Source organism: Grammomys surdaster, unplaced genomic scaffold (genome assembly GCF_004785775.1).
Source record: "Grammomys surdaster isolate TR1022 unplaced genomic scaffold, NIH_TR_1.0 139, whole genome shotgun sequence".
Taxonomy (NCBI): Eukaryota; Metazoa; Chordata; class Mammalia; order Rodentia; family Muridae; genus Grammomys; species Grammomys surdaster.
Genome location: NW_021604597.1, coordinates 2,014,689 through 2,038,768, shown reverse-complemented (window position 1 = coordinate 2,038,768; position 24,080 = coordinate 2,014,689). Strand labels below are relative to the sequence as shown.

The 24,080-nt window shown below is 45.4% G+C and overlaps 1 protein-coding gene across 1 annotated transcript in view; it reads left to right on the top strand.

The window, feature by feature from the left end:
* Setd7 (SET domain containing 7, histone lysine methyltransferase) overlaps positions 1 to 23,457 on the top strand; it is a 41,255-nt gene extending 17,798 nt beyond the window's left edge. The window contains exons 3-8 of the mRNA XM_028763584.1: positions 1,322 to 1,523; positions 7,074 to 7,263; positions 10,133 to 10,214; positions 13,499 to 13,616; positions 16,146 to 16,303; positions 22,439 to 23,457. Coding sequence (XP_028619417.1) covers positions 1,322 to 1,523; positions 7,074 to 7,263; positions 10,133 to 10,214; positions 13,499 to 13,616; positions 16,146 to 16,303; positions 22,439 to 22,619 — 931 coding nt within the window. The 3' untranslated portion in view covers positions 22,620 to 23,457. The remainder of the gene's footprint in view (positions 1 to 1,321; positions 1,524 to 7,073; positions 7,264 to 10,132; positions 10,215 to 13,498; positions 13,617 to 16,145; positions 16,304 to 22,438) is intronic.
* The last annotated feature ends 623 nt before the right edge of the window (positions 23,458 to 24,080 follow it).

Below are 24,080 nucleotides of genomic sequence, written 5' to 3'. Positions count from 1 at the left end.
CTCAAATTAGGCAGCAAGCACCTTAACCCACTGAGCCATATTGCTGACCCTTACATTTTAAATTTTTGAAATTATTTGGACTGCCCTTTTCTTTATTCCAAATGGAATTCTTAGTAAACTTACTTCCATTACATAAGAATATTCGACACGAAACATATTTCTGAACTTCCAAATGTATTTTCTGAGGACCAGAGGTAAGAAGGGAATGGCAAAATTACCATAAACATACCATGAGCTTTCTTCTGGTCTAGCACCCTGGGGCTCAGCCTCCGTCAGGCTGCTAATGGAACCAGCAGGGTTGAGCCTGCAATCTTCCTCCTTTACACCACTGATTGTGTACATGAGCACATGTGTGCAGCTGAGAAACACACACACACACACACACACACACAGCACATGCCACAAAAGATTATCGGGAGAAAGATTAGCTATAGCATCTAGATTTGTGTTGTTCATATAATGACAGAATCATCTAATGACACTTACAGAGCCTGTCCTTGTCGTTAGGGGAATGCATGACTGTAAAACAAAAAGAAAGCCTGATCTCCAAAGAGAGGTCAAGGAGAGCCTTTTGATTGGGTGCCAGTTGTCATTGTTACTGTAGAATACATTAGTGACTTGAAAATAAGATGACCCATTGCATAAGCTAAGGCATACCTGAGTGATTGAAGACCCCTGGGTTTGAGCCATCCAAGAGGCCCTCAAGAGGGTCCATGAGTGCTGGCCCTCAGGGGCACTGAATGACCAGCGTGAGCTGAGTGTGACAGCAGAAATGCCAGTTCCCGGTGTTAGCTGCAGATCTGCCTGGCCTGGAGGCACAGGGAGGTGAGACTTGTTCTCAGCCCATCCTGTGACTTTTTTCTTCTCTCTTTCCTTTGGCAGAGAAAAAAAGAGGGAGGGGAAAAAGAGATTCTTAAGAACGAGGAGGTTATGGGTTAAGGCTTCCTGGAACCTAGGGCCTTGGGCATGTTAGGTAAATGTCCTGCCAACAAGCTGACATCACCAACCATGTATCCATCCTTCGGCATTTTTCCTAGCCATCAATCTATGGGAACTCCAGGTATTGTTTTAAATGCATGTAAAGGTTGAAACACAGCTGAGCCTGCAGGTCCTTGGACCTGATCCTTTGGGATTAAATGGCTCAGTGGGTAAAGGCGCTTGCCACCGAGCCTGACAACCTGAGTTTGATCCTTGGGGCCCACAGTGGAATGAGAGAGCCAACAGTAGCAAGACATACTCTACCTACCGAAGTATGCTGAGAAGAGGGGAGGTATAACACCGTTTCCTCAGACTGTTCTTTCTGTTCCCCCTTGCCTCGCAGCACCCTGGAAGGATATTACGTGGATGATGCCCTGCAGGGCCAGGGTGTTTACACCTATGAGGATGGAGGGGTTCTCCAAGGCACGTATGTGGATGGGGAACTGAATGGGCCAGCCCAGGAGTATGACACCGACGGGAGGCTGATCTTCAAGGGACAGTACAAAGACAACAACCGACACGGAGTGTGTTGGATCCATTACCCAGTAAGCTGCTATCTGTTCACTGAGGAAAAGAAATGTGCCTTAACACAATGTTTTGACTCCTCACGGTAAACAGTAAAATGTATCCTTTGTGAAGGCATGATCAGCTGATAAAGATGAGAGTTTCTGAGGCCAGCCTACCTGCTGTTGTTCACTCGGACTTAGATGACAAGGCTTTAGATTTGCTATTAATTATTCTTCTCAGTCATACTGAGTGTTCTTGAGTATTTATTCAACACTGGGACAAACTAGTTTTATTGTACCATTAGCAGAGTAGGAAAAAAAAGTTACTTTAAATTTCTTTGTCCTATAGAAGGAGGCAGAATGATATTTCATTGTTGAAATGCGTATTTTGTATGGCTGGGTGTCATAATGCATGCCTTTAATCCTGGCACATGGTGAGATCCAGGACAGACAGTCAGGGCTGTGTAGAGAGACCCTGTCTCAAAAAAAGAAAGCGGAGAGAAAGGAAGGAAGGAAGGAAGGAAGGAAGGAAGGAAGGAAGGAAGGAAGAAGAAGAAAGAAAGAAAAGAGGTAGAGAGAGAGAAAGAGGGGAGGAAAGGAGAGGCAGGATCTCAGCCTATAAATTGTCTGGCCTATGTAGACCAGACTGTCCTCGAACTCATAGAGATCCACCTGCCTCTGCCTCTGCTTCTACCTCCCAAATGCTAGTATTTCCACACCCAGCTGTTGCTTGATTTTATCTAGTCCCCTACATGTGAGATTGAATTCAGCAGTTTGTGGTCTTTTTGGAGTTACTACACCCCTGCTGTTTGCTGGGGAACAGCAAACATCTTTACCCCAGTGCCCACCCCCTCCCTCAACTATCTCACCAGCTCATACTTTTCTTTGTAAATTGTTTAATCGGCTGAGGAGATGGTTCCGCAGATAAGAGTGTTTGCTGAAGGTAGGAGGATCTGAGTTCAAATCCACAGAAACCAAGTAAAAAGCCTGGCTAGGTCCCTTATGCGCTCACCAGGCTTCCTTGCCACCTAAAGTCCAGTGACCCTGTCTCAGGGAATAAATCGAGAGTGATAGATCAGGGCATCCAGCATCGTCCTACACACAATTGGTTTGTACTGATTTTTGAGACAAGGTTTTTCTATGTTGTCCTGGGGCTCACTGTGTAGACCAGCCTGGCCTTGAACTCACAGAGATCCACCTGCCTCTGCCTCCCTAGTACTAGGATTAAAGGTGTGCGCCACCGTGACCAGCCACACAATTGTTTGGTTTTTTTTTTTCATCAGTTCAGCTTAGCACAGTTTATGCATGTGTGGGACCAGCTACGGGGGGGGGGGGCGGGGGAGCCTGAGACAGAAGGGCTTACACTTGGCCCAACAGTTAAGAGTGCCTGCTCTTCTATCATGAGGACTGGAGTTTGAAACCAGTATTGGAGGCTCCACGGGATCCAACACCTTTCCCTCCCACTACCCCAGCCCCCCATACACACACACACACACATACTAAATTTTTTAAAAAGAACTGTGGAACTGCACCCTAAGGGAAGGATGTGGTTACTCTTTGTCTAAGACTTCCCCAAGCATTTTCAGGCATGTTAGTCAGCTCTGATCCATCAGACATTGTTTAGGTGACTGTCTAGGTAGAGGCAGACAAGCCGATACTGGAGCCAAGCTGCCTGCAGCTCCTGAAGGGTGAGAGTGGGCTTCTGAGTGGCCGGGCTGCGCTCCACGCTGCCTGGAGCTGGGGAGCTACTGCCATCTGAGACGTGTCAGAAAAATGAACGGAGCCAGTGTAGGCAGAGGCTGGGAGAGAGCTGAAACAGGGATTCCCAGAGACTCCCACTCCCTGTCATTTTACGTGTGACTGGGATCAGTGGAAGTCCTCTGATGAGATTGAAGGTACAACTGAGACCTTTTCCTGCATTCATCTCACTGACTCTAGCCAAACCTAAAAATGTCTCTAAAAATGACATCTTAGAGAATATTTTACGTGTTCTTTGAGGATTTCATATATGTGTATACAACATGTCTTCATCATATGCATGCTCCCCCTCCCAACCCCCCTCAGGTACCCCTAAAACGGCAGCTCCCACCTTTGAGTCCTTCCCCCCACTCTTTTTCTGATAATCCCACTGCTTCAGGTCCATGGGTGGGGCCAGCCACTGGAGCATGGGCGACCTACCAACAGCTGTAGCAAGGTTTTACCTGTGGTCTTATCAAATACCAAGAGCAGACTCTGGGGAGGTAGTAACTAGCTCGCAGAATGGTGGAGAGCGTGCGTGGTATCTGTTGAGAGTGTCTGGAGGCTGCGTCAGTGTCAGGGACTGCCTTGCTGGTCGTCACTGTAGTAACTTTAAACTGGAGGGGGGATGTGAACACAGAGCCACAACAGGCTTCTAGATCCCTTCTGCTGCTAAAGGAGGTGTCTCCTGAGGGACCTGAGCCTTCCTGACAGTGCCTAGGACCCATTGTAGACACATCTCAGCAGCCTTTATCTTGTTAATCCCCACCCAAGAGAGAAATGTGTTGTCAGCAAGCATCTGACCTACCTTCTCAACAATCCCGCTAGGGGAAGCCAGCGAGCAGAAGAAACCAGGCAACGGCCGCTTCCCGGTACTCCTTGAGAAAGCCGATGGGCAGTATTTGTGCCGTGGCAAGAGTAAGAGTAGGAAACAAACTGTTCTGCCAATTGTTCCAGTGAGATCGCTCTCAGAACAGCTTCTTTGGAAAATCTCCCTCTAATTATGATACCAAAGTTTTGCTGGTAATGTTTTGGGTTTTGAGACAGTCTTGTGTATCCCAGGCTGGCCTCAGATTCTCTGTATAGCTGCTAAGGACCTTGAACCTATGATTCCCCTGCCTCTGCCTCCCAAGGGCTGGAATTCCAGGTGTGTGCCCCCAACTCATGTTATGCTGAGCTGAGACTCAAACCCAGAGACTAGTTCGTGCTAGCTGAACACTAGCAAGAAGCACCATGTGCACTACAATAAATTGGTTTGGTGTGGTTTGGTTTGATTTTTAGCTTCTGGTGCATTTTATTTTATTTTATTTTATTTTATTTTATTTTATTTTATTTTGTTATTTAGAGAACCAAAGGATTTCTGTTTTGTCAGTGCAAAGTAAGAAATTCAGCTTTTGAGAGAAAGGATGTGAGGCCCTAAACACAGACTTCTGCTTCAAATAAGCAGTAACGTGGCAGCTCCTGTTAGTTACCGTGTGTAAGAATGACACAGCACGTGCTGACACACAGTGGCTCAGCAGCAGCCGCCTGAAGGCAGAGCGCACAGGAAGGACCATCCCATTCTCACAGCGTTAGTAAGACTTAAGTTCAGAAGGACAAAGAACAACAAATGTGATTCTTCTGCATTTTCTGCCCATGAAAATGATGCTGTATATTTTTCCTTAAAAGTTCTGAAATTTATTTTAGTTCATAATCTTTACCCCACCAAAGAGCAGATAGACTGTGTCGAGCTGTGCAACCGGTGTAGGTAATGTCACTTATCCTTGTCCTAATAAGCAGCACCAGGGGTCACATTAGTGTCACCCTTCCTTGCTGCTTTGTGTAACTGTTCCTAGATATTTGAGCTGAGGACATTAACCCAGCTGTCCCAGGTGCCATGGTATCAAATTGTTTAGCAAGCTTACAAAGGACTTTGGTTGGTAAATTATACAGTAAGGACTTCCAGCAGATGACCCATCTCTTGCTTCCTAAATTAAATTATCCACAACACTGTGGTAGCCCACTTCAACTAAAATGTGTCTGTGGGATGACTTAGTGAGAAAAGGTGTCTGCCACTAAGCCAGACAAAGATGGGTCCCCTGGGATCCACATGCTGGAAGGTGAGAACTGACTTCTGCAGGTTGTCCTCTGACCTCCACACATCCATCATGGCACATGCCCACCCATGCAAATACATGCGCATAGAGGGTCATACACACAAAAATACCAAGCATTTGTTGGTTACCTGCTGTGACCCTGGCACTTGCCGGGACATAGAGTTACTCTGGCCTTTGTTCTAAGGAAGGAAGGAGAGCTGGCCCTTCTCTTGGAGGGAGGCAGGGCAGTCACCAATGAAGAAGGAAAGAAAGAAGTGATATAGAATAGAAAAGACATTTTTTTTAATCGCTTAGGAAATACAAACAACCCTATTGTTACTCATGTAGCCCAAATTAATTCTTTTTTTTTTCTTTCTTTCTCCCCCACAACCTCCAACTTTGATTTTTTGAGATGAGGTTTCTCTGTGTAATAGCCCTGGCTGCCCTAGAACTAACTATGTAGACCAGGCTGGCCTCACAGAGATCCTCCTGCCTCTGCCTCCCAAGTGCTGAGAATAAACACATGCTGACTGGCCCAAATTAATTCTTACATAGTACATAGAGATTTAGCTCAGCGGTAGAGTGTTTGCCATGTACAAGCATACAAGGTCCTAGGCCCTTCGTTCACTCCCAGCACCGCAAACAAATAATTTTAAAGTACATTTTAACTGACAGTTTTGTTGTGTTGTATTTTTGAGACAGGATCTCAATATATTCCTGGCTATCCTGAATAGACTGGGTTGGCCTCACACGCACAGAGATCAGAGATTCTCCTGCCTCTCCTTCCCTAGTGCTGAGATCAAAGGTGTGCAAGACCACATCCAGACTTAAGATTCTCTTAACAGAGAAGTGAGTTGGGCACTCCTGCAATTCCAGTACTTGAGAAGCAGACACAGAGACCACAGTGAATTTACAGCCAGCCTGTCCTACATAATGAATTCAAGGCCAGGCTCAAAAACATAGCAAGAACTTTTCTTGAAATAAAAAAAAAAAACAGAAAGAGAAAAGGGAAGGAAGACAGATGAACTATAGAGATTGCTCAGTGGTTAGAGCACTGGGTGCTTATCCAAAGGACCCAGGTTCAAGTCCCAGCACCCACATGGTGGCTCACAACTGGCTGTAACCCGGCTCCAGTCCTGTCATCTTCTTCTTCCACTGCATGTGCATTGTACACAGACATGCATGCAGGGAAAAGAGCTGTGCACATGAAATACGTTATTTTTAAAAGAAAAGAAAGTTTTAAGAGGTAAGACCATATGATTGGCAGGTAATACCCTGTTATAGATAAACTTGTACTTTTTTTTTTTTGAAAGAATTTAAGGCAGAAACAGTTTGTAGCCTAGACTGACCTAAAACTCACAATCCTCCTACCTCAGTCTTTAGAATGCTGAGATTACAGATGTGTGTTGTAATAACATATAGCTTATATTTCCCTTAAATGTTTGCAATTATGTTTTGAATGAAACGTCTTTGTTTCTTAGGTAACACTCCAAGCCAAAGTGTCAGTAACTAGTCCAGGATTACAAAGTACCCTTCAGTCTCCTCCCCTAAATAAGACATGCATGCCCCTGTGCATAGAAAGTTCCAGAAATGTATTTGCAAGAGCTACCTGCAGGGGCATCAAGATCTTTCACTCTTGTCAAAAGCTCTAGAGTTTTAAGTTTAAATACCAGTGTCGATGTTCTTCACGGTGGGGTGTGGAAGAGAAAGGTCTTGAACTCGTGTCCTACAGATGATCCTTTATATAATATCTCTGTGTTTCGGTTTCTCCTGCCAGGATGGAGGCAGCCTCGTTGGGGAAGTCAATGAAGACGGGGAGATGACGGGGGAAAAGATAGCCTATGTGTACCCTGATCAGAGGACTGCGCTGTACGGAAAGTTCATTGATGGAGAGATGCTTGAAGGGAAACTGGCCACCCTCATGGCCACCGAAGAAGGGAGACCACTCTTTGAACTGACGTCAGGAAGTAAGTTGGATCTGCTTCCAGTGGGGTGACAGGTTGAACAATTTTCTTTCCTTCTCTGAGTAGCCCACTTTAATGGAGTTAATCAGATTTTGGCAAAAAAAAAAAAAAACCCCAGACCCCTCGGCCCCTCCCTGCTTTGTGACAGCAAACATAAGTCTGTTGTGTCCCCAGGTTAAGCTGTTCTAGCCTAGTCTGGACTGGTGGGGCTGAACCAGGCTAGACTCTCAGCTTCTGGTCAGATTTGATCTGTGTTTTATGGTTGGGACCAATCTGAAGGCACAGTGACCACGTAGGGCAATAGTTTCTCACAGTGGCTCATAGATGTGTCAGAGTATAATCAGATAATCCCAGAAGGGCCTCCTGAAGCCTCCCACAGGAACTTTAATTCACTTTATGTTGCAAGTCACGTGACAAAGCCCAGCGTGAGAAGGGCAGAAAGGTAACGTGGTGTCAGTGGGCTATGCTGAGAAGTCACGGGAGGAGCCCCCCCAGGGGTGTCTCTAGAAGGGACAGCGGTGGTGATTCAACCAGTTCAGATGACTGTAACCCTAAAATGCTGAGCTGTGATTTTTATGCTATTAAAGAATCAAATCAGAAAGACTTCAACAGCTGTGTAAACTGGAGGGCTGTATAAACTGTGAGACAGCTCTGCTGCTCTAGGAGCTCGCCTCAAAGGCCGATGACCTGAGTTCAATCTCGGCGGTCTGTAGTGAGTGAATGAGGAGTCAATTCCCGAAAGCTGTCCTTGAACCTCCATGAGCATACACACACACACACGTATAAATTAATTCATTTAATCCCAAATGAAGGGTTTTGTTTTGTTTTTAAAATTGAATGCCTGCTGCTCCGCTCTGTCTCTTCGGCAGGTAAATGGTGGCAAATGCAGAGATCCATGGCTATCCACGATGCCTGGTGCCTACAGAAGCCAGAAGAGTGGGTTGGATTCTTTGGAACTGGTGTTACAGACAGTTGGGAGCTGCCAAGTGGGTGCTGGGAATAGAACCCAGGACCTCTGCAAGAGCAGTCAGTAATCTTAAGCACTGAGCCATCTCTCTAGCCCATTACAGTAGTTTTGGGTTTTGTTTTGTTTTTGAGACAGAGTTTGGCTATGTCCCCCATTGTCCTGGAACTTCCTCTGTAGACCAGGCTGGCCTCAAAGTCAGAGATCCACCTGCTTCTGTCTCCCCAGTGCTGGGATTAAAGGCGTGCGCCACCACTGCCCGGCTCCGTTACAGCATCTTAAGTGGGATCTAGTGGTGCGCTTTGACTTTAGTCATTGTGCAGCTCTTGCGCATGGCAGCTAAGTGTTCTCAAGTAGGGCTCCAGCCCTAGCCTTGATACAAATTTAAAACTACCCTAGAGCCAGTATTTTTGGTAGCAAGAGCCAGAACTTTAAGCTATCTGATTTGATTCTCAAATTCCACCAGCAGTTACCGAGTCCTGGTCTGAGTCACGTTATCTTTCAGAACACATGGTCCGGATTAAAGGTGGATTTTCCCACCTCAAAAGATCCGGATTAAAGGTGGTGCTTCCCACTGTAACTGATTTCATTAAGAAAACAAATCCCTCACAGGTGTATGTAGCCACTTGGATTTTGGTTAATTATAGATGTAGTGAAGTTTACAACCAAGGAGAGCCATCACACTATCCCTTGGAGTCCTCTGCCTGCTTCTTTTACAGGCTCCATTCCCAGGCTTCTGTGTAGCCGACTTCTGAGTTTGTTTAAGCCCAAGAGGCTGCTTGCTACACATGCATTGTGGGATCTGGGGAGAACATGCCTCCTCTTCTTCTTCCATGCCCCGCTCAGGAAGACAGAGCTTCCTGCTTCTGCTCATACCTAGAACCCTCTGGGCTCCCTGCTTCATGCTCTCCTGCCTCCAGTGTAGCCAAGTTCCCCACCTAAAAGTTCGACTTTTGAAATCCTTAAGTGGTCTGATCCTAGATCATTGCTGGCTAATTTGGATTTTCTAACTTAAATTTGAGGTATTCATTTAGGTTAACATTGTATTTTAAACAACAGGAAAGGGGTCTGGTAACCATGACAACCACTGAAGACCTGGCTGATGGGATTGCCAGTGTGGTCTTGGTGCTAAAAATAATTTGCTTCGTAGGAGTTTACCTTCCAGTTCCAAATCTTGTTTCTTTGTTTATGAACCCTCGGGATTCGCCAAGGTCGACAGAAAGCCAACAGTGATTCTAGGACAGTCGCATACCTGTCTTCAGGAATAATCACTCACCAGGTCCTGAGCCACCGAGGTAGAAGCCAAATGATAGTTAACATAGCACAGAGATCAATGTTGTTCTTAACTCTGTGAGGCTGACTTCACTCTCAGCAAAGGAGTCAACTGCTGGGCTCTGCTGTAGATTTTACAGACTGTCTGGTATGAAGAAAACCTCAGAGAAATTGAAAAACCATTATCCAGTTTAGTCTAACCAGAGCAATCTGAAAATTTTCTATGAAAAAGTGTTTTTGCTTAAAATTTTAAATACCCAAGCAGGTTTTTAAGACATTTGAATAAAGGAAAATCAACAAATAGGAATCCTAAGGGTTAAATCTGATGGCTGTCCATTAAGGCTTAAATTAAACCAGTCCTGGTAAATGCAGGTCTGTAATCCCATCCACTCTAAACCTTGAGGATTACAAGGTCAAAGCCAGGCTGGACAGATTAGTAGGGCCCTGTCTCCTTATTGGGGGAGGGAGGGCAAGATTCGAAAACATAATCAAAGAGTAAACAGACAGAGGTCAACTTAGCTGTTCTAACTGGCATAACCGACCGGCATGCATGCTTGACCCTTTCCGTGACTGAGGAGCACAGCTGCATGTTCTGCCGGCTCTGCACCTCAACTCACATGTGGATTTGCCTTTTAGGTTCCGTGTACCACTTTGATAAATCGACTTCCTCCTGCATCTCTAGCGATGCCCTCCTTCCAGACCCATATGAGTCCGAGAGGTAACTGTTTTCTTGTGGCTTCCATTGTACTGTGTTTGCCCTGGCAGTGGGCACCCTTGGGCTTCTGTGGCTCTCTGCTCAGGCTGGGCTCTTGCTCAACCCAAGCCCCTCCATAACGAGCACTTTTCCTTGGCACTTCTTCCAAGTAAGGACTTGGGTATCCTGAGGAAGACCAGTTGTATTCTTTTTTTTATTATTTATTTTTTATTTTTCTGATCAAGCTCTGAAACTTTAATTTCGGGTGCAGGTTATAAAGACACAGCAAACCAGGAAGTTTGGGTGAGGGTCATTGTTTAGGGCTAGCCCACTGTTGAATCCTCATTGTCTAAAACCAGTCCACAGTCATATCCTTGTTGCCCTAGACCATCCCATTGTCGTAACTGGCTCCCAGGAATGCCAGATGTTCTTTAAGTTCCTGGGGCTTGAGACCTGTGAACGTTCTTTTTTAACCTTGTATTCTCTAGGCTTTCTAGAACAGCAGGTAACTTCCTATGTTCTCTTAGGACCAATTGTATTCTTATATCGAGCCTGTCCATAGAAAGTTTCTATATTATCAAGCCAGTTCGTCTCGTCCTAGAACAAATTCTCTAGGAAAGGTATTGGGGCAGGCAGTCAGTCATTCCCTTTTACATGTCCCCTTTCTCGGGACTCTGGGTGGATGGGGAAATTGGAGAACAACTTTTGAGATCAGTTCTTTCCTTCTGCCATGTGGAAGGGGGTCAGGCTCGAAAACAGGTGCTTTTACCCACAGAGCTAATTAATGTTACAGGCCCTGTCAGGGCTCCCGCTAGGAGAGCTCTTTCAAGCCTGACCTATACCTTCAGCAAACTCCTATTCTTTGCAGCCTGACCTTTGGACCATAAAGCAACTTCTTTATTCATAAGGGAAGACAGGGTAGAAAGAAAGCTCCCCACTGAGTCAAGTCTGGCCATTTCACACCTAGCCTGTGAGATTGGCTGCCCTTTAGCTTGGTGATGGACTGTGCTCAGAATTCTCCTCACTCTCCAGCAGCTGGTCTGCTTCTGAGTAAGGACAGCCCCCAACCCGTAGGACATGGTTTATCTCTTGTTTACTTTCTGCTCCGTCTGAGAAACAAGCCTCCTCCTGGTTGGCCTGACAGAGCTGATCCCACAGTGCCACAGGCAGGGAAAGAATGCCCTCTTTTTTTTGACAAGAGGTTCTGGCCCAGGGCCGGGGGTGCAGACTGTTTTCTGTGTTAGCCCCAAAAGACTACAGGGCCAACTGTATCTGTCAATCTAAGCTGCTGTTGTGCAATTCTGCAAAGCAATACTCTCAAATCACCTAACTGTTTACAGGAGCAAGCATTTTCTGTTATACACATGGTTCTGAGGGTTGGCTTAGGTTCAGCCATTTTTTATTTGGGCTTCACCAGGCTCAGCCGGACTAGGCTGGGCTCCAGGATTCAAGTCGAGTTCAGGTCTGTTTCACATCTCTGCATTCCAAGACTTTGGCTAAAGGAAAAACAACCCCCAGGACATTTTTTTTTTTCCTGGAGACAATGGAAACGGGAAGAGACTGGCAGAAACTCACTTTGTCTGTTAACACCTGAGACCCAGCAGCAGGGCTTTCCTTCATGCAGAGTCAGGATGTACAACCCACCTGCACTGAGGGAATTGTCATGAGGTCACCTGGCAAAAGGGTGCAGTGTATCATTCTGTCACAGGAAAGGAGCAGAATTGGAAGCAATAATTCAGATTTCCAGTCCATAAAATAAGCCAAAATTACAGATGCTCGGCCACTAGCAGAGTCATCCATCACAGTGCATGAAGACATGAAGGTTTTGTTGGTGGGACGTAGGTTTCTATTACATCCACTCTGCAACCAAGAGTGCCTTTCTTGTAAAGCTGTGCGTGGGAACCTTTTTCACACTGAGTAACAATATGGAAGCTGTGTTGTCTGTTCCACAGACTAAGCTCTGACCTTGAGCCCAGCAGCAGTCAGACACAGTCTTAAGCAAACTGGGGAAGGCAACTGTGTCTCAATAAAACTTTATCAACAAAAATGAGCAGCAGTCAGATTTGACCTGTAGCTAGCTAACTCCGGCTTTGACCCCTTTGTTGAGAAATTACTGTTGGATATATCTCATTAGTTGTCACTTTTTGTGTAAACAGTCCATCTTGGCATTTAACTAAACAGTCTTTCTATGTTACCTGGCTTTGAAAAGTTTGGGAATGTTTTCTTGTCTGGTAAGAGTAAAAGTCATCATTAGCTATAAACAGTATCTTCTTTTTCAAAAAGGTGTATCAGGTATGGGTGGCTTTAGGACTCTATAATAATTACTCCTTTAGACTAAAAAATGTATGTGGATGAGTCTTTGCCTGCATGTGTATCTGTGCACCATATGTGTGTACTGTCCATGAAGGCCAGAAGAGGGCGTCAGATCCCTGGAACTATGGTTACCAATAATTGCGAGATGCCATGTGGGTACTGGGAATGAAACCCAGGTTGTCTAAAAGAACAGCCATCATCCCAGCCCTAGAGAAGACATTGTTTGAGGCCTGGGGATATAGCTCAGTTAACAGAATGTATACCTGGCATTCTCAAAACCCTAGATTTGATCTCTCACACCACATAAAATTGGGTGCTTGCGAGGTGGAAGCAGAAAGATTAGAAGTTCCTCATTATCATCAGGTAGCTATCACCGGGTCCCCTGGAAGCAGAGGAAGGAGAATCTCTGTGAGTTTGAGACCAGCCTGATCTATATAGAGAGTTCTAGAACAGCCAGGGCTACATAGAGAGAGCCTGTCTCAAAATAAAATAATAAAATGAAGTAGCCCCTGTTGTCATTGACTTCTGAGCAAGTCTGAGGCCAGCCTGAGTCAGATAGATACCTCATCTAAAGCAGTGGGGTGGAGCTCAGTTTGAATACAACTCTTACAGAGATAAAAGTTGTTTCTTCTATTCCTGTTGCTAACATACTGTGGTTTACTTTCTTTTTTTAAAAAAAATATTTATTTTATTTTATTTTATTTATGAGTACACTGTAGCTATCTTCAGACACACCAGAAGAGGGCATCCAATCTCACTACAGATGGTTGTGAGCCACCATGTGGTTGCTGGGATTTGAACTCAGGACCCCTGGAAGAGCAGTCAGTGCTCTTAACCGCTGAGCCATCTCTCCAGCCCCTGTGGTTTACTTTCGTGACCCCCCTCCTTCCTTTATTGAATAATTGGAATAATTCAGAATGGAATTTTGGTGATTGACATGACAGGTCACGCTAAAAAGCTCACGATTTGATTTTCATTATTATGTATATATTTAGGGTTTATGTGGCCGACTCTCTCATCTCCAGTGCTGGAGAAGGACTGTTTTCCAAGGTAGCCGTGGGACCCAATACTGTTATGTCATTTTATAATGGAGTCCGAATTACACACCAAGAGGTAAGAGGGAAAGATGTGAACATCAACCTAATCGGTTAAAGGGCTTTATCTTAAGCAAGCCACTTTCATGGTCATACAGAAAGTAGGGTGATGACATAGTCATGAGTTTCCTCTAGACACCCAACATCTGAAATCCACGATTTAGTCAGATTCCTAATAATGAATCAATGGCCTCCAATGTGGTTAGTTTTTAGGAAAGCCCCCACTCCTGCTCATGCAAAGTTATATGGTGGTCTCCATCTTGCCAGGAAGAATTTTAGTGGAAAAAAAAATCCAAACTCAAAAGCTAAAAGTTGAATCAGGCAAGATGTGGTGGTGCATGCCTGTAGTCTTAGCACATGAAAAGCCAAAAAAAGCTTAAGGATTGTGGGGGTCAAGTGTAGTTGACCATTACACAGCAGTGTCCCCATCTGAGTCTCAGCCCCTGAAAATGAGTTTATTCCAATCTACTTTCAGAATCCTGGGGGAGGAGGGGTCAGGCAAGGTATGTACCTGTAACCTCATCATTTGTGAGGATGAGACCAGAGATTCATGATTCCTGGGCAAACCTGGGCTATATAGGTCAAGGTCTTGTCTTGGGGGTTGGGGGGTTGGGGGTGATGGGGAGATGCTGCAGGCATTAAAGTTTCTGCTTTGCAGGTAGGAGGAATCTCATCCAGTCCCCTGAACCTCATTTTTAAAAGTTGGGCATGGTAGCATATGCTTGTAATCTCAGTGCTGGGGAGATGCAGACAGGTGGGTCCCTGGGCCAGCCTAGCCTGCTGAGCGAGTTCTAGTCAGTGAGAGACCCTGGAAAGGAAGGGAGGGAGGAAAGAAGGATGGATGGATTGATGGATAGATGGATGGATGGATGGATGGATGGATGGATGGATGGATGGATGGATGGAAAGAGAAAGTTTCTAGGACAGCCAGGAGTACACAGAGAAACCTTGTCTCCAAAAAAACAAAGGGAAGACAGGAAGGAAAGACAGAAGGCAGGCAGGCAAACAAACATCAAGAATCCCTGGGAAAGGGATACTGAAGTTGTTCTCTGGCTGTGAAACACACATTTGTGAAATACACAGCACCTCTTGCCTTTAAGACAGTCTTTGGCAGCTATTCTATATTGTTATTGTATCTACATCTTTTTGTGACAAAAATGAGGTCAGATGCAGCTTCTTCTGGTTATATCATAGCAGCCTCAAAAAAGTTTGAATTTGGAAGCATTCTGGATTTTTAAATATTTAAGCCTGTGCTTCTTTATTTGAACACTCTTCAAATGAGGAAACGAAGAAAGATTAAAGAGTTTGCCCCAGGGCACAAATACAGTGAACTTTGTAGTCCAAGGAAGGTTTTGAAAGCAAGGGCAGGCTGGCATCAGATCCTGTGATGATTGCAGTAGTGCAGGAGACGCCGCTCTCAAGCTGTGCGCTTGTTACTCTGACACCCACCTAACGGCAGCAGCACAAACCACACCACTACACTTCCGTGGCGGACTGGGAGTAATGAGGGATGAGACTGTCCACCGACTGAATGTCACATCTAAATACAGTGTATCGGAGGAAGAGTCAGTTCACCTGGGCAGGGTGGCCAACCTGGGATTCACAGACTACGTGAGGCAAAGAATCACTGCAGGCATAGCCTAACGGAAAGTTGTAAAGTTTACTTAAAGCTTAAGAAATATTGTTTTGTTTTTATTTTTTTATAGTTTCTTTTTAAAGACTTGTTTATTTTGTATATGTGAGTACACTCACTCTTGCTGTCTTGAGGCGCACCAGACGAGGGAATCGGATCCCATTACAGATGTTTGAGCCACCATGTGGTTGCTGGGAATTGAACTCAGGACCTCTGGAAGAGCAGTCAATGCTCTTAGCCACTGAGCCATCTCCCCAGCACAAGTGTGGACCTTTTAATAAATGTTTTAAAAATGCATTTATGACCGGGTGATGTTGGTGCAAACCTTTAATCCCCAGCACTAGGGAAGCAGGGGCAGGAAGATCTCTGAGCTGTTCAAGGCCAGCCTGGTCTACAGAGTAAGTTCTAAGACAGCCAGGGCTATATAGAGAAACCCTGTCAAAAAAAAATTTATTATTATTATTATTTTTTGGGGGGGTGCATCATCTGCTGCTGTTCAAGAGTGAAGGTCAGAGCACATTTCCTTGGAATAAGTTCTCTCACCTTTCACTGGGTGGCTCTGTGCACTGGACTCAGGAAGTCAGGGTCAGGCGTGGTCACGGTTGTGAGCAGCTGTACCCCAGCCATCTCTACAGCCTCTCCTCTGTTTATTTTTAGTTCGGGTCTATCTGATATTTTTGTGTGTCTTCGTAAAGGATAGGAATCCTTTTCTTCTATCTGAAATGAGGAGAATCCAGTAAGCCGTAGGTTGAGCGTCTGGTTGCACTGTCCTTGCGTGGGAAGATGTCTTGGCTGTCTTGCGTGTCTGCAGCGTTCTAACTATGAAGTGTTAAGCTAAGTGAGTTAGCGCCTCTGACACGCTGTGAGCTTTGGTGAGGAAGGCCCTCTCTAGCATGGCTTCGCTGTGTTTTGCAGGTTGACAGCAGGGATTGGGCCCTGAATGGGAACACTCTCTCCCTGGATGAGGAGACAGTCATTGATGTGCCTGAGCCCTATAACCACCTGTCCAAGTACTGTGCCTCCTTGGGACACAAGGCAAATCACTCCTTCACTCCAAACTGCGTCTATGACCTGTAAGTAGGACACGGCAGCTGCTTGGATCTGTGCAGAGGGGCCCCAGGGCCGAGGAGGGCATGGGAAAGGTCCCTAAGCTTCAGGTGGTGGCTGCTCTCACAGAGTCGGGGGGGGGGGGGGGGGTGCTGTGAACTTCAGCGTTGTAGTTTAAGGCTCCAGATCTGAACAGCTCGCCTTCCAGCCGTGAGATTGAAAGTGTGCTTTGAAAAGTAGAAATATCACAGAAATGTGGTGGCTGCTTTATTGCTCTCCTTATGTGCCCTTAGGTTTTTCTCATTTACGGATCCCATTGCAGGGCTGGGGAGGGGAGGAGACGTTAAGGCATTCAGGTGCTTGCTGCACAAACATGAAGACCTGAGTTCAATCCTCACCCAGCACCCACAGAAACAGCTGAGTTTTTGGAGGGAGCCTGTAATCCCACCACTGAGGGGACAGAGCCAGGAGGATCCCCTGGGCTCAATGACCACCCAGATTACCCTACTCAGGGAGTTCCAGGCCAATGAATAAGTAACCCAGTCTCCAAAACAAGATGGCTGGTATTTGAGGACCACACCTGAAGTTGTCCTTTGGCTTCCACATACATGTACTCACAGGAACAGACATACTGGCATACACATGTAGGGAGGTTCTTTCTTTCTTTCTTTCTTTCTTTCTTTCTTTCTTTCTTTCTTTCTTTCTTTCAAGAGGACCAGCCTCTTTCTTTTCTTTTTTTTTTTAAGTACTTATTTTTTTATTTCATGTATGTGGGTACACTGTCACTGTCTTCAGACACACCAGAAGAGGGCATCAGATCCCATTACAGATGGTTGTGAGCCACCACATGGTTGCTGGGATTTGAACTCAGGACCTCTGGAAGAGCAGTCAGTGCTCTTAACCACTGAGCCATCTCTCCATACCTAGAAGTAATCTTAGAAAGCATTTCTGCCCCCACTCTAGCCTGTGTAGCTCCCAAATAAAAGATACAGAAACCTGGTCATTTTTTTTCTAAGATCAATTTATTTTATTTGTATGAATACACTGAAACTGTCTTCAGACACACCAGAAGATGGCATTAGGTTCTATTACACATAGTTGTGAGCCATCATGTAGTTACTGAGCATTGAACTCAGGACCTCTGGGAGAGCAGTCAGTGCTCTTAAACCACTGAGCCATCTCTCCAGCCCTGATATGTTTATAAACAAGCTGTAAATCTCAAACCAGGCAGGTTCTGAACTGATCTAACCTACATCCCAGCCATACCCTTGTTACTTGCCAACTGAGTCTTGTTCTGTTTGCTCTGCTGCATGTGTGTCCTCTGGGCGATTTTTCTCTTGGCCACATGCTCATGGTCCATCATGCCTCATGGAGACCTCCTTCTCCTACCTCTTTCTCCTCATGGTCCCTGCCTGAGATCCCCTGCTCGATCTCAAGTCCCGCCCTCCTCTCTCTCCAGCCCAGTCACAGGCTCTAACCTTTTATTATCCAATCAGAGATCACTGGGGAGCATTCTTTACAGCACATTGGTCAATACAATGCCCATATCCAGACAGCAACCTGACCTTGGAACACCGAGCTCAGCATCTGAATACACAGTGCACGAGACAGATCTCAACACACATGTGCACCCTGCTTACATACGTGCGCACTGATAATGGGATGGCAGTGTAGCTCACTTGTAGAGCATGGCCTTCCGTGTTTGGTGCTATAGTTGCAGCCCCTCTGCTGTGCATGATCTCAGCATGATCACAGCAGATATGTCCAGAGCATGACTGTGAACATCTCATCTGTAACACCATGCCAAGATTTGGGGCTTGCTAGGAAATGTCCCAAGACTTGACCTTAAGATGCCTTGGAAATCGTCCTGCCAGTGACTAGCTTTCCTTGGTAGCCAGTGACAGGTACCCTGGAGCTCCAGCTGCTTCCAAAGGGCTAGCTGCAGTGGCAGAGGACGTGTCATGTGAAGCAAAACTGACACTATTATTAGTTTCGGGGTTTTCACGCCTAGTGTACATTTGGCTGAAGCTCATTCCCAATGGACATAACAACAGCCCCTTAATGCCATGGTAACTAACCATCCAAACCACCACTCAGATCTCCTCCTTGAATCAAGCCCGTTCTGTAACTTCTCTGCAAGGATGGCTTTTCTTCCCAAGGCAATAAAGAACTGGAAACAGGAGAGGTTTCTGATTGTGCAAAATCACTCTCCACTCGGCAGGTTTTGTTTGGGGGTTTTCTGTTTGTTTTCTTTGTGTTTGTTCCTGGTGTTTGTCTTTTAAGCCCAGTGTGGCCAAAAGTCAGTTATCTGGAGGAATGAGAAGAACCGCTTGAATAATGACCAAGTGTAAACTTCAGATTACAACTCCTGGTGTCTGTGTGTTCCTCAGGCCACCGGCATTAACATACACATTCATAGAAATGAGCGAACATTTCCCTATGCTGCTTTACTGAAGTCTGGCACAAAACTGCCCAGGGAACATTTACACAAGTAAATACGGTACCATGTCTGTCAGCTAAGGTCCAGAGCTGTGTGGCCCAGAGGTTTGGGTTCCTTGCTACTTCTGCAGCCAAGGTCTCTGAGCATTCATTCCAGGTCCCTCTCCTCCCCTCCTCCCTTCCTTCTTATGTAAGAGATTTAACCTAGGCCCTCACATGTGCTAAACTCATATTCTGCCCATTTACCCTGGCCCTACTCTGGATGCCTTTCATGTTTTATCTCATTCACCTCCCCCAGGACCTTCTGGTCAGCTTAGGGCTCAGATCTGGAGGCAGAGTGGCCCCGTGCAGTGTGCCCCCAGTGCCCTAACATCTGAAAACAAGCTCTTTCTTTTTATTCTGTCTACTCAAACTAAGAACGTGCTGGATATGGTGGTGCCCACCCGTAACTCTAGAGCCTGGAAGTCTGAGGCAGAGGGAGACTGAGTTCTTTAATCTCAACACTCAAGAGGCAGAGGAAGGAGGATCGCTGTGAGTCTCATGCCAGCATGAGCTACTTAGTGAGACCACATCTCAACATAAACATCAACAAAAAACACATCAAAATGAAAAGACAACAAAGCCAGTGAGCATACAAGTAAAGCTACAAGAACATTGGAAAAGAAGTCTTAGGTCCAAAAATTTGACATCAGGCTCCCTTCCCAGGCCCCCAGTAGATCTTCTAGGAAGTCAATCAAAGCTCCATTTCAGAAGTGTTATTTAATTTTCATACGGAAGTCATATGATGCAAATTATAATGAATCATGTCAACTTCAAGACAAAAATTGTCTGGTGTGCTAGCTCGAGTCTTCAGTCCTAGCACTCAGTAGGCAGAGGCAGAAGGTTCTCTCTGAGTTCAGAGATAGCCTGGTCTACATAGTGAGTTCTGAGCAAGCCAGAGCTACACAGTAATATGCTTCTATCTGCTTTCTATCGCTGTGAACAGACACCATGACCACAGCAACTCATACAAAGGAAGACACTTCACTGGGGCTGGCCTACAATGGAGGTTCAGTCCATTGTCGTCATAGAGGGAAGCATAGCAGTGTTCAGGCAGACTAAGTGCTGGAGAAGAAGCTGAGAGTTCTATATCCAGATCCACAGGCACCAGGAAGAGAGAGTGACACTGGGCCTGGATTAGGCTTCTGAAGCATCAGAGACCACCCCCAGTGAGACACTTTCTCCAACAAGGCCACATCTCCCAATAGTGCTACTCCCTGTGAGCTTATGTGGGCTGTTTTCATTCAAATCACCATAACTATCTGTATATACATATATGTAAGTGGATTTTAATAAACTATTAGTTATTAATATGACCCGACCAGTCTTCCAATAACTGAGGCAGAGTCCTATGGATTTATTTAATCAGCTCTTGCACAATTACTGAGCAATTACCCCTAATCTATTTTTCTAAGGCTATACTGGCTACTTCTCCAGCTGCTCTCCCCATGGTGCCTGCTGTTTGAGTCTTGCCCAAGTTAATTCTGCTCCAGCAGTTTGTCCTTGGGGGTCCATTTCACTTGGGCATGTGCTGCTTGCTGGACCATCACCTCAAATGGAGAGCTCCTGTTCTCTCTGTCTTCTTCCTCCTTCCACCATCTCTACCTGAGCCCCCCAGCCCAGTAACTGAAACTCCACCTACCTCTACTCTCCCCAGTAACTGGCTGTAGCCCCCTTTATTTAACCAGTAGTTTTACATTGGGGAGCAAGGTTTACATAGCATCACTTGGTGTATGTGGGGATCTGCTAGTCGGGAGCAACCAAATCTTGGGGGACAGCGTTTAGTATTTATATACACAGCACCAGATCAACCCCCAGCAGATACACACACATACATACATTCATACATGGATACATACATACATACATTCATACACACACATACATACATTCATACATACATATACATACATACATTCATACACATGCATACATTCATACACACATACATACATTCATACATACACACATATACATACATACATACATACATACATACATACATACATACAAAATTGTGATCTTATGGTGCTGGGGATCTGTGTGCCAGCTAGGTATTTACTCCACCCAAAGCCACAGTTTTAACAAAGAGTTCTGGATCGATGGTCTGGATATCTTCTTTGTGAAGGATCATAATCTTAGATCACTTATATGTCCAAATGCACATGTATGTATACACATGTACTCATATGAATGCCCACCCATGGCTTATAAGTGCTGTTCACATATCCGCTTACTTGCATGGTAGCTGATAGCAGAATCTCAGTTTGTACGAGCCACTGTGTTAGGGACATGCTACATGAGACCCCATTTTCTCACCACAGAGACCATCTAGGGAACATCTTACTAGTTTGTAGTGATCTACAAAATCGTCATGATTTTGTAGATCAGGAAAGTGAAATTCAGGAACACAGGAACATATGAGAACACAGTGATACATATGAAACCAGAACTTACAGCCATCCAAAACTCTTGACCCCAAGTTAAATGCCCCTTTCATGAAGCATGATAGCCAAGTAGAATGGATAGAGGCCTCATTGGTGTCAAGTAGAAGTTGTTCATTTTTATTCCACATAAAAGTTATCCCAAATCACATACACACATCTGGAAGCGTAGCCCAGAGAGGGTATTTGGTTACCAGTTCTATTCCAGTGTTCTAAGAAAATGTCAGACAGACACCTTTCTCCATAAACAGAGGAACCATCCAAATACTTAGCTCCATCAGGCCTATAAATCTGATTTATGGCTGGCTTTTTCCCATTTGATGTGTCCTCTGTCCTTTGTTCACTATGGGGGGGTCTACATGAAGGATGAGTGCTAGTAAGCTAGCTCCACAGCTAGAGGCACTCGTCACCAAGCCTAAAAACCTGTGTTTAATCCTTGGAACCCACATGGTTGAAGGAAAGGAGCAACTTCTCCAAGTTGTCCTGTGACCTCCCCAACATGTGCTGCGGTGTTCTGCTGTGAGGTTTGAGGTTTTAGTTTTAAGACAGGATGCTGTATAATCCCAGTCTGGCCTCACACTCACTATGAAGGCAAGAACAACCTTGCGTTTCTGATTCCCCTCCCCTACCTCCTGAGTGCTAGGACCTAGTGATGGTTTCTATATGCTCTGCCCAGGGAGTGGCACTATTTGGAAATGTGGCCTTGTTGGAGTAGGTGTGTCACTGTGGATGTAGGCTTTAAGACCCTCATCCTAGCTGCCTGGAAGTCACCCTTCCACTAGCAGCCTTCAGATGAAGATGTAGAACTCTCAGCTCCTCCTGCATCATGCCTGCCTGGATGCTACCATGCTCCCGCCTTGATGGTAATGAACTGAACCTCTGGACCTGTAAGCCAGCCCCAATTAAATGTTGTTTTTATAAGAGTTGCCTTGGTCATGGTGTCTGTTCACAACAGTAAAACCCTAACTAAGACAGACCACTATGCCTGGTTTATGATATGCTGAGAAAAGCCTTAGACTGCCATACATACTAGATGAACAATCTACCAACTGAGCTACCCCACCACCTGCCTAGAGTGTTCTAACCCAGCAGATCTGGGTCCTGCTGAAGCTGGTGGACCCATGCTCATTCTCTGAGAATGCAGGAGTGATACCCAGCCGGTGCATGTGGGCGAGCTGCTCCCTTTGCACTGAGGTCCTGGGTTGGCCCAAGAGTGACCTTTCCCATCTTGATGTTTAGGTTTGTCCACCCCCGTTTTGGGCCCATCAAGTGCATCCGCACCCTTCGAGCTGTGGAGGCTGAGGAAGAGCTGACCGTTGCTTACGGCTATGACCACAGCCCCCCGGGGAAGAGTGGGCCCGAAGCCCCTGAGTGGTATCAGGTGGAGCTAAAGGCCTTCCAGGCCACCCAGCAAAAGTGAAAGGCTTGGCCCTGGGTTCCAGAGACGTGGAATAGAAACTCGGATCTATGCACTACATTTATCTGACAACGGGACAACCAGGGACTGTTCACGCCGTGACGTCACATCCTCTCACCCCGCGTTAGCAACGATTCTCTCGCATACTAACTAGGTTTGACTGTATTACTCATACCAGATTTAAAATTAGCTAGCCTTGCAACAATGCCCTACTGAGAGGTACTGTTGAACTGTTGACAACATGGTGTTCTTTGATGGTTGGAGTCTAAATCTGGACCATGTTCAGAGATACCAAATGATGAGGCTGAAAAAGGGAGATGGGGTTCTTCGGTCACTTTTATTTTATTTTTTTATTTTTTTGGTTGATGGTTTTGTTTTTTTTTTTCCATGACGTTTTCTCTATGGCCAGTGCAAATGGTGTTCGGTCACCCTTGCATGTTGCCAACGGCAGGGCAGGAAGCGATTACATCTTTATATATATATATGTAGGGTCATTTGCCTTTTAACCTTTGATCTGTATCTCTTGCAATAGAATGGCTTTGTTTTTGTTGTTACTCTCCTAGTGAATTGAAGCCCAGTCTTTTGAGTCATTTCTTTAGCCTCACTATGTTAGCTATACTTTACAAGAAAAAGCTTCCAAACGAATTGTGCATTCGTAGCAGCGTACAGGTCTCTCTGGTTCTTTCTCTACCATCTCATTCTTATGTCCTGATATAAAGTCCTGGCTCATAAGGCCAGACTCTTATTATAGACTTACTATTCTCTATTCTCGCATGTAAACAAAGATATCTTTGCTTTCAGATGTGAGAAGAAATGAACTTACCTTGTTTGCATTAAGTTATGAAAGAGTTGTAAGATACACTTTCAGGAAGAAGAGAGGAAAATGAGTATTTCTTAGCAGTTGTTCTGGCAATTTTACAGTATCTTCAGTAGTGTGGGTAATTTTTTTTCCTTGGGTACTCATTAGTTGTACATAACCTAGCACAGTCTGGCTTGTGACACAGCTCACTGAATTCAAACACAATAGCCAATGAGCATTCCAAGGCAGAATGCAAAATCCTCTCTGAAGTCAGTGTCACGAAGGCAGACATGCTGCTGATCACTAGGTCCAAATCAGATCTTTAGCTGAAGCTTCTCATCACAGCGATTTCAGAGCACTTAGCTGCTTCCAGGAGCTTGAAGCCAAGAGCTCGCACCTGCGCGGCTAATCCCGCTAGCGCTTCAGCTCTCTCACTAAGCCATATGTAATCACAACTGCAGAAATACAGAGAAAAACCCCATTATTTTAGTTTAGCACATTAGATCTGTAACGTAACTGGATTGCTCTGAATGAATGCCGAGTTTGGGGGACACCTCCTCCAGGCGTCGCTCCATCACCAAGAAGCCCTGGGAACAAGAGTGGCTGAAGCCTGCCGCGGTCAGCAGTGCTACCTGTAGCTTGTGTTGGTTTAGGCTCAGAAGCTA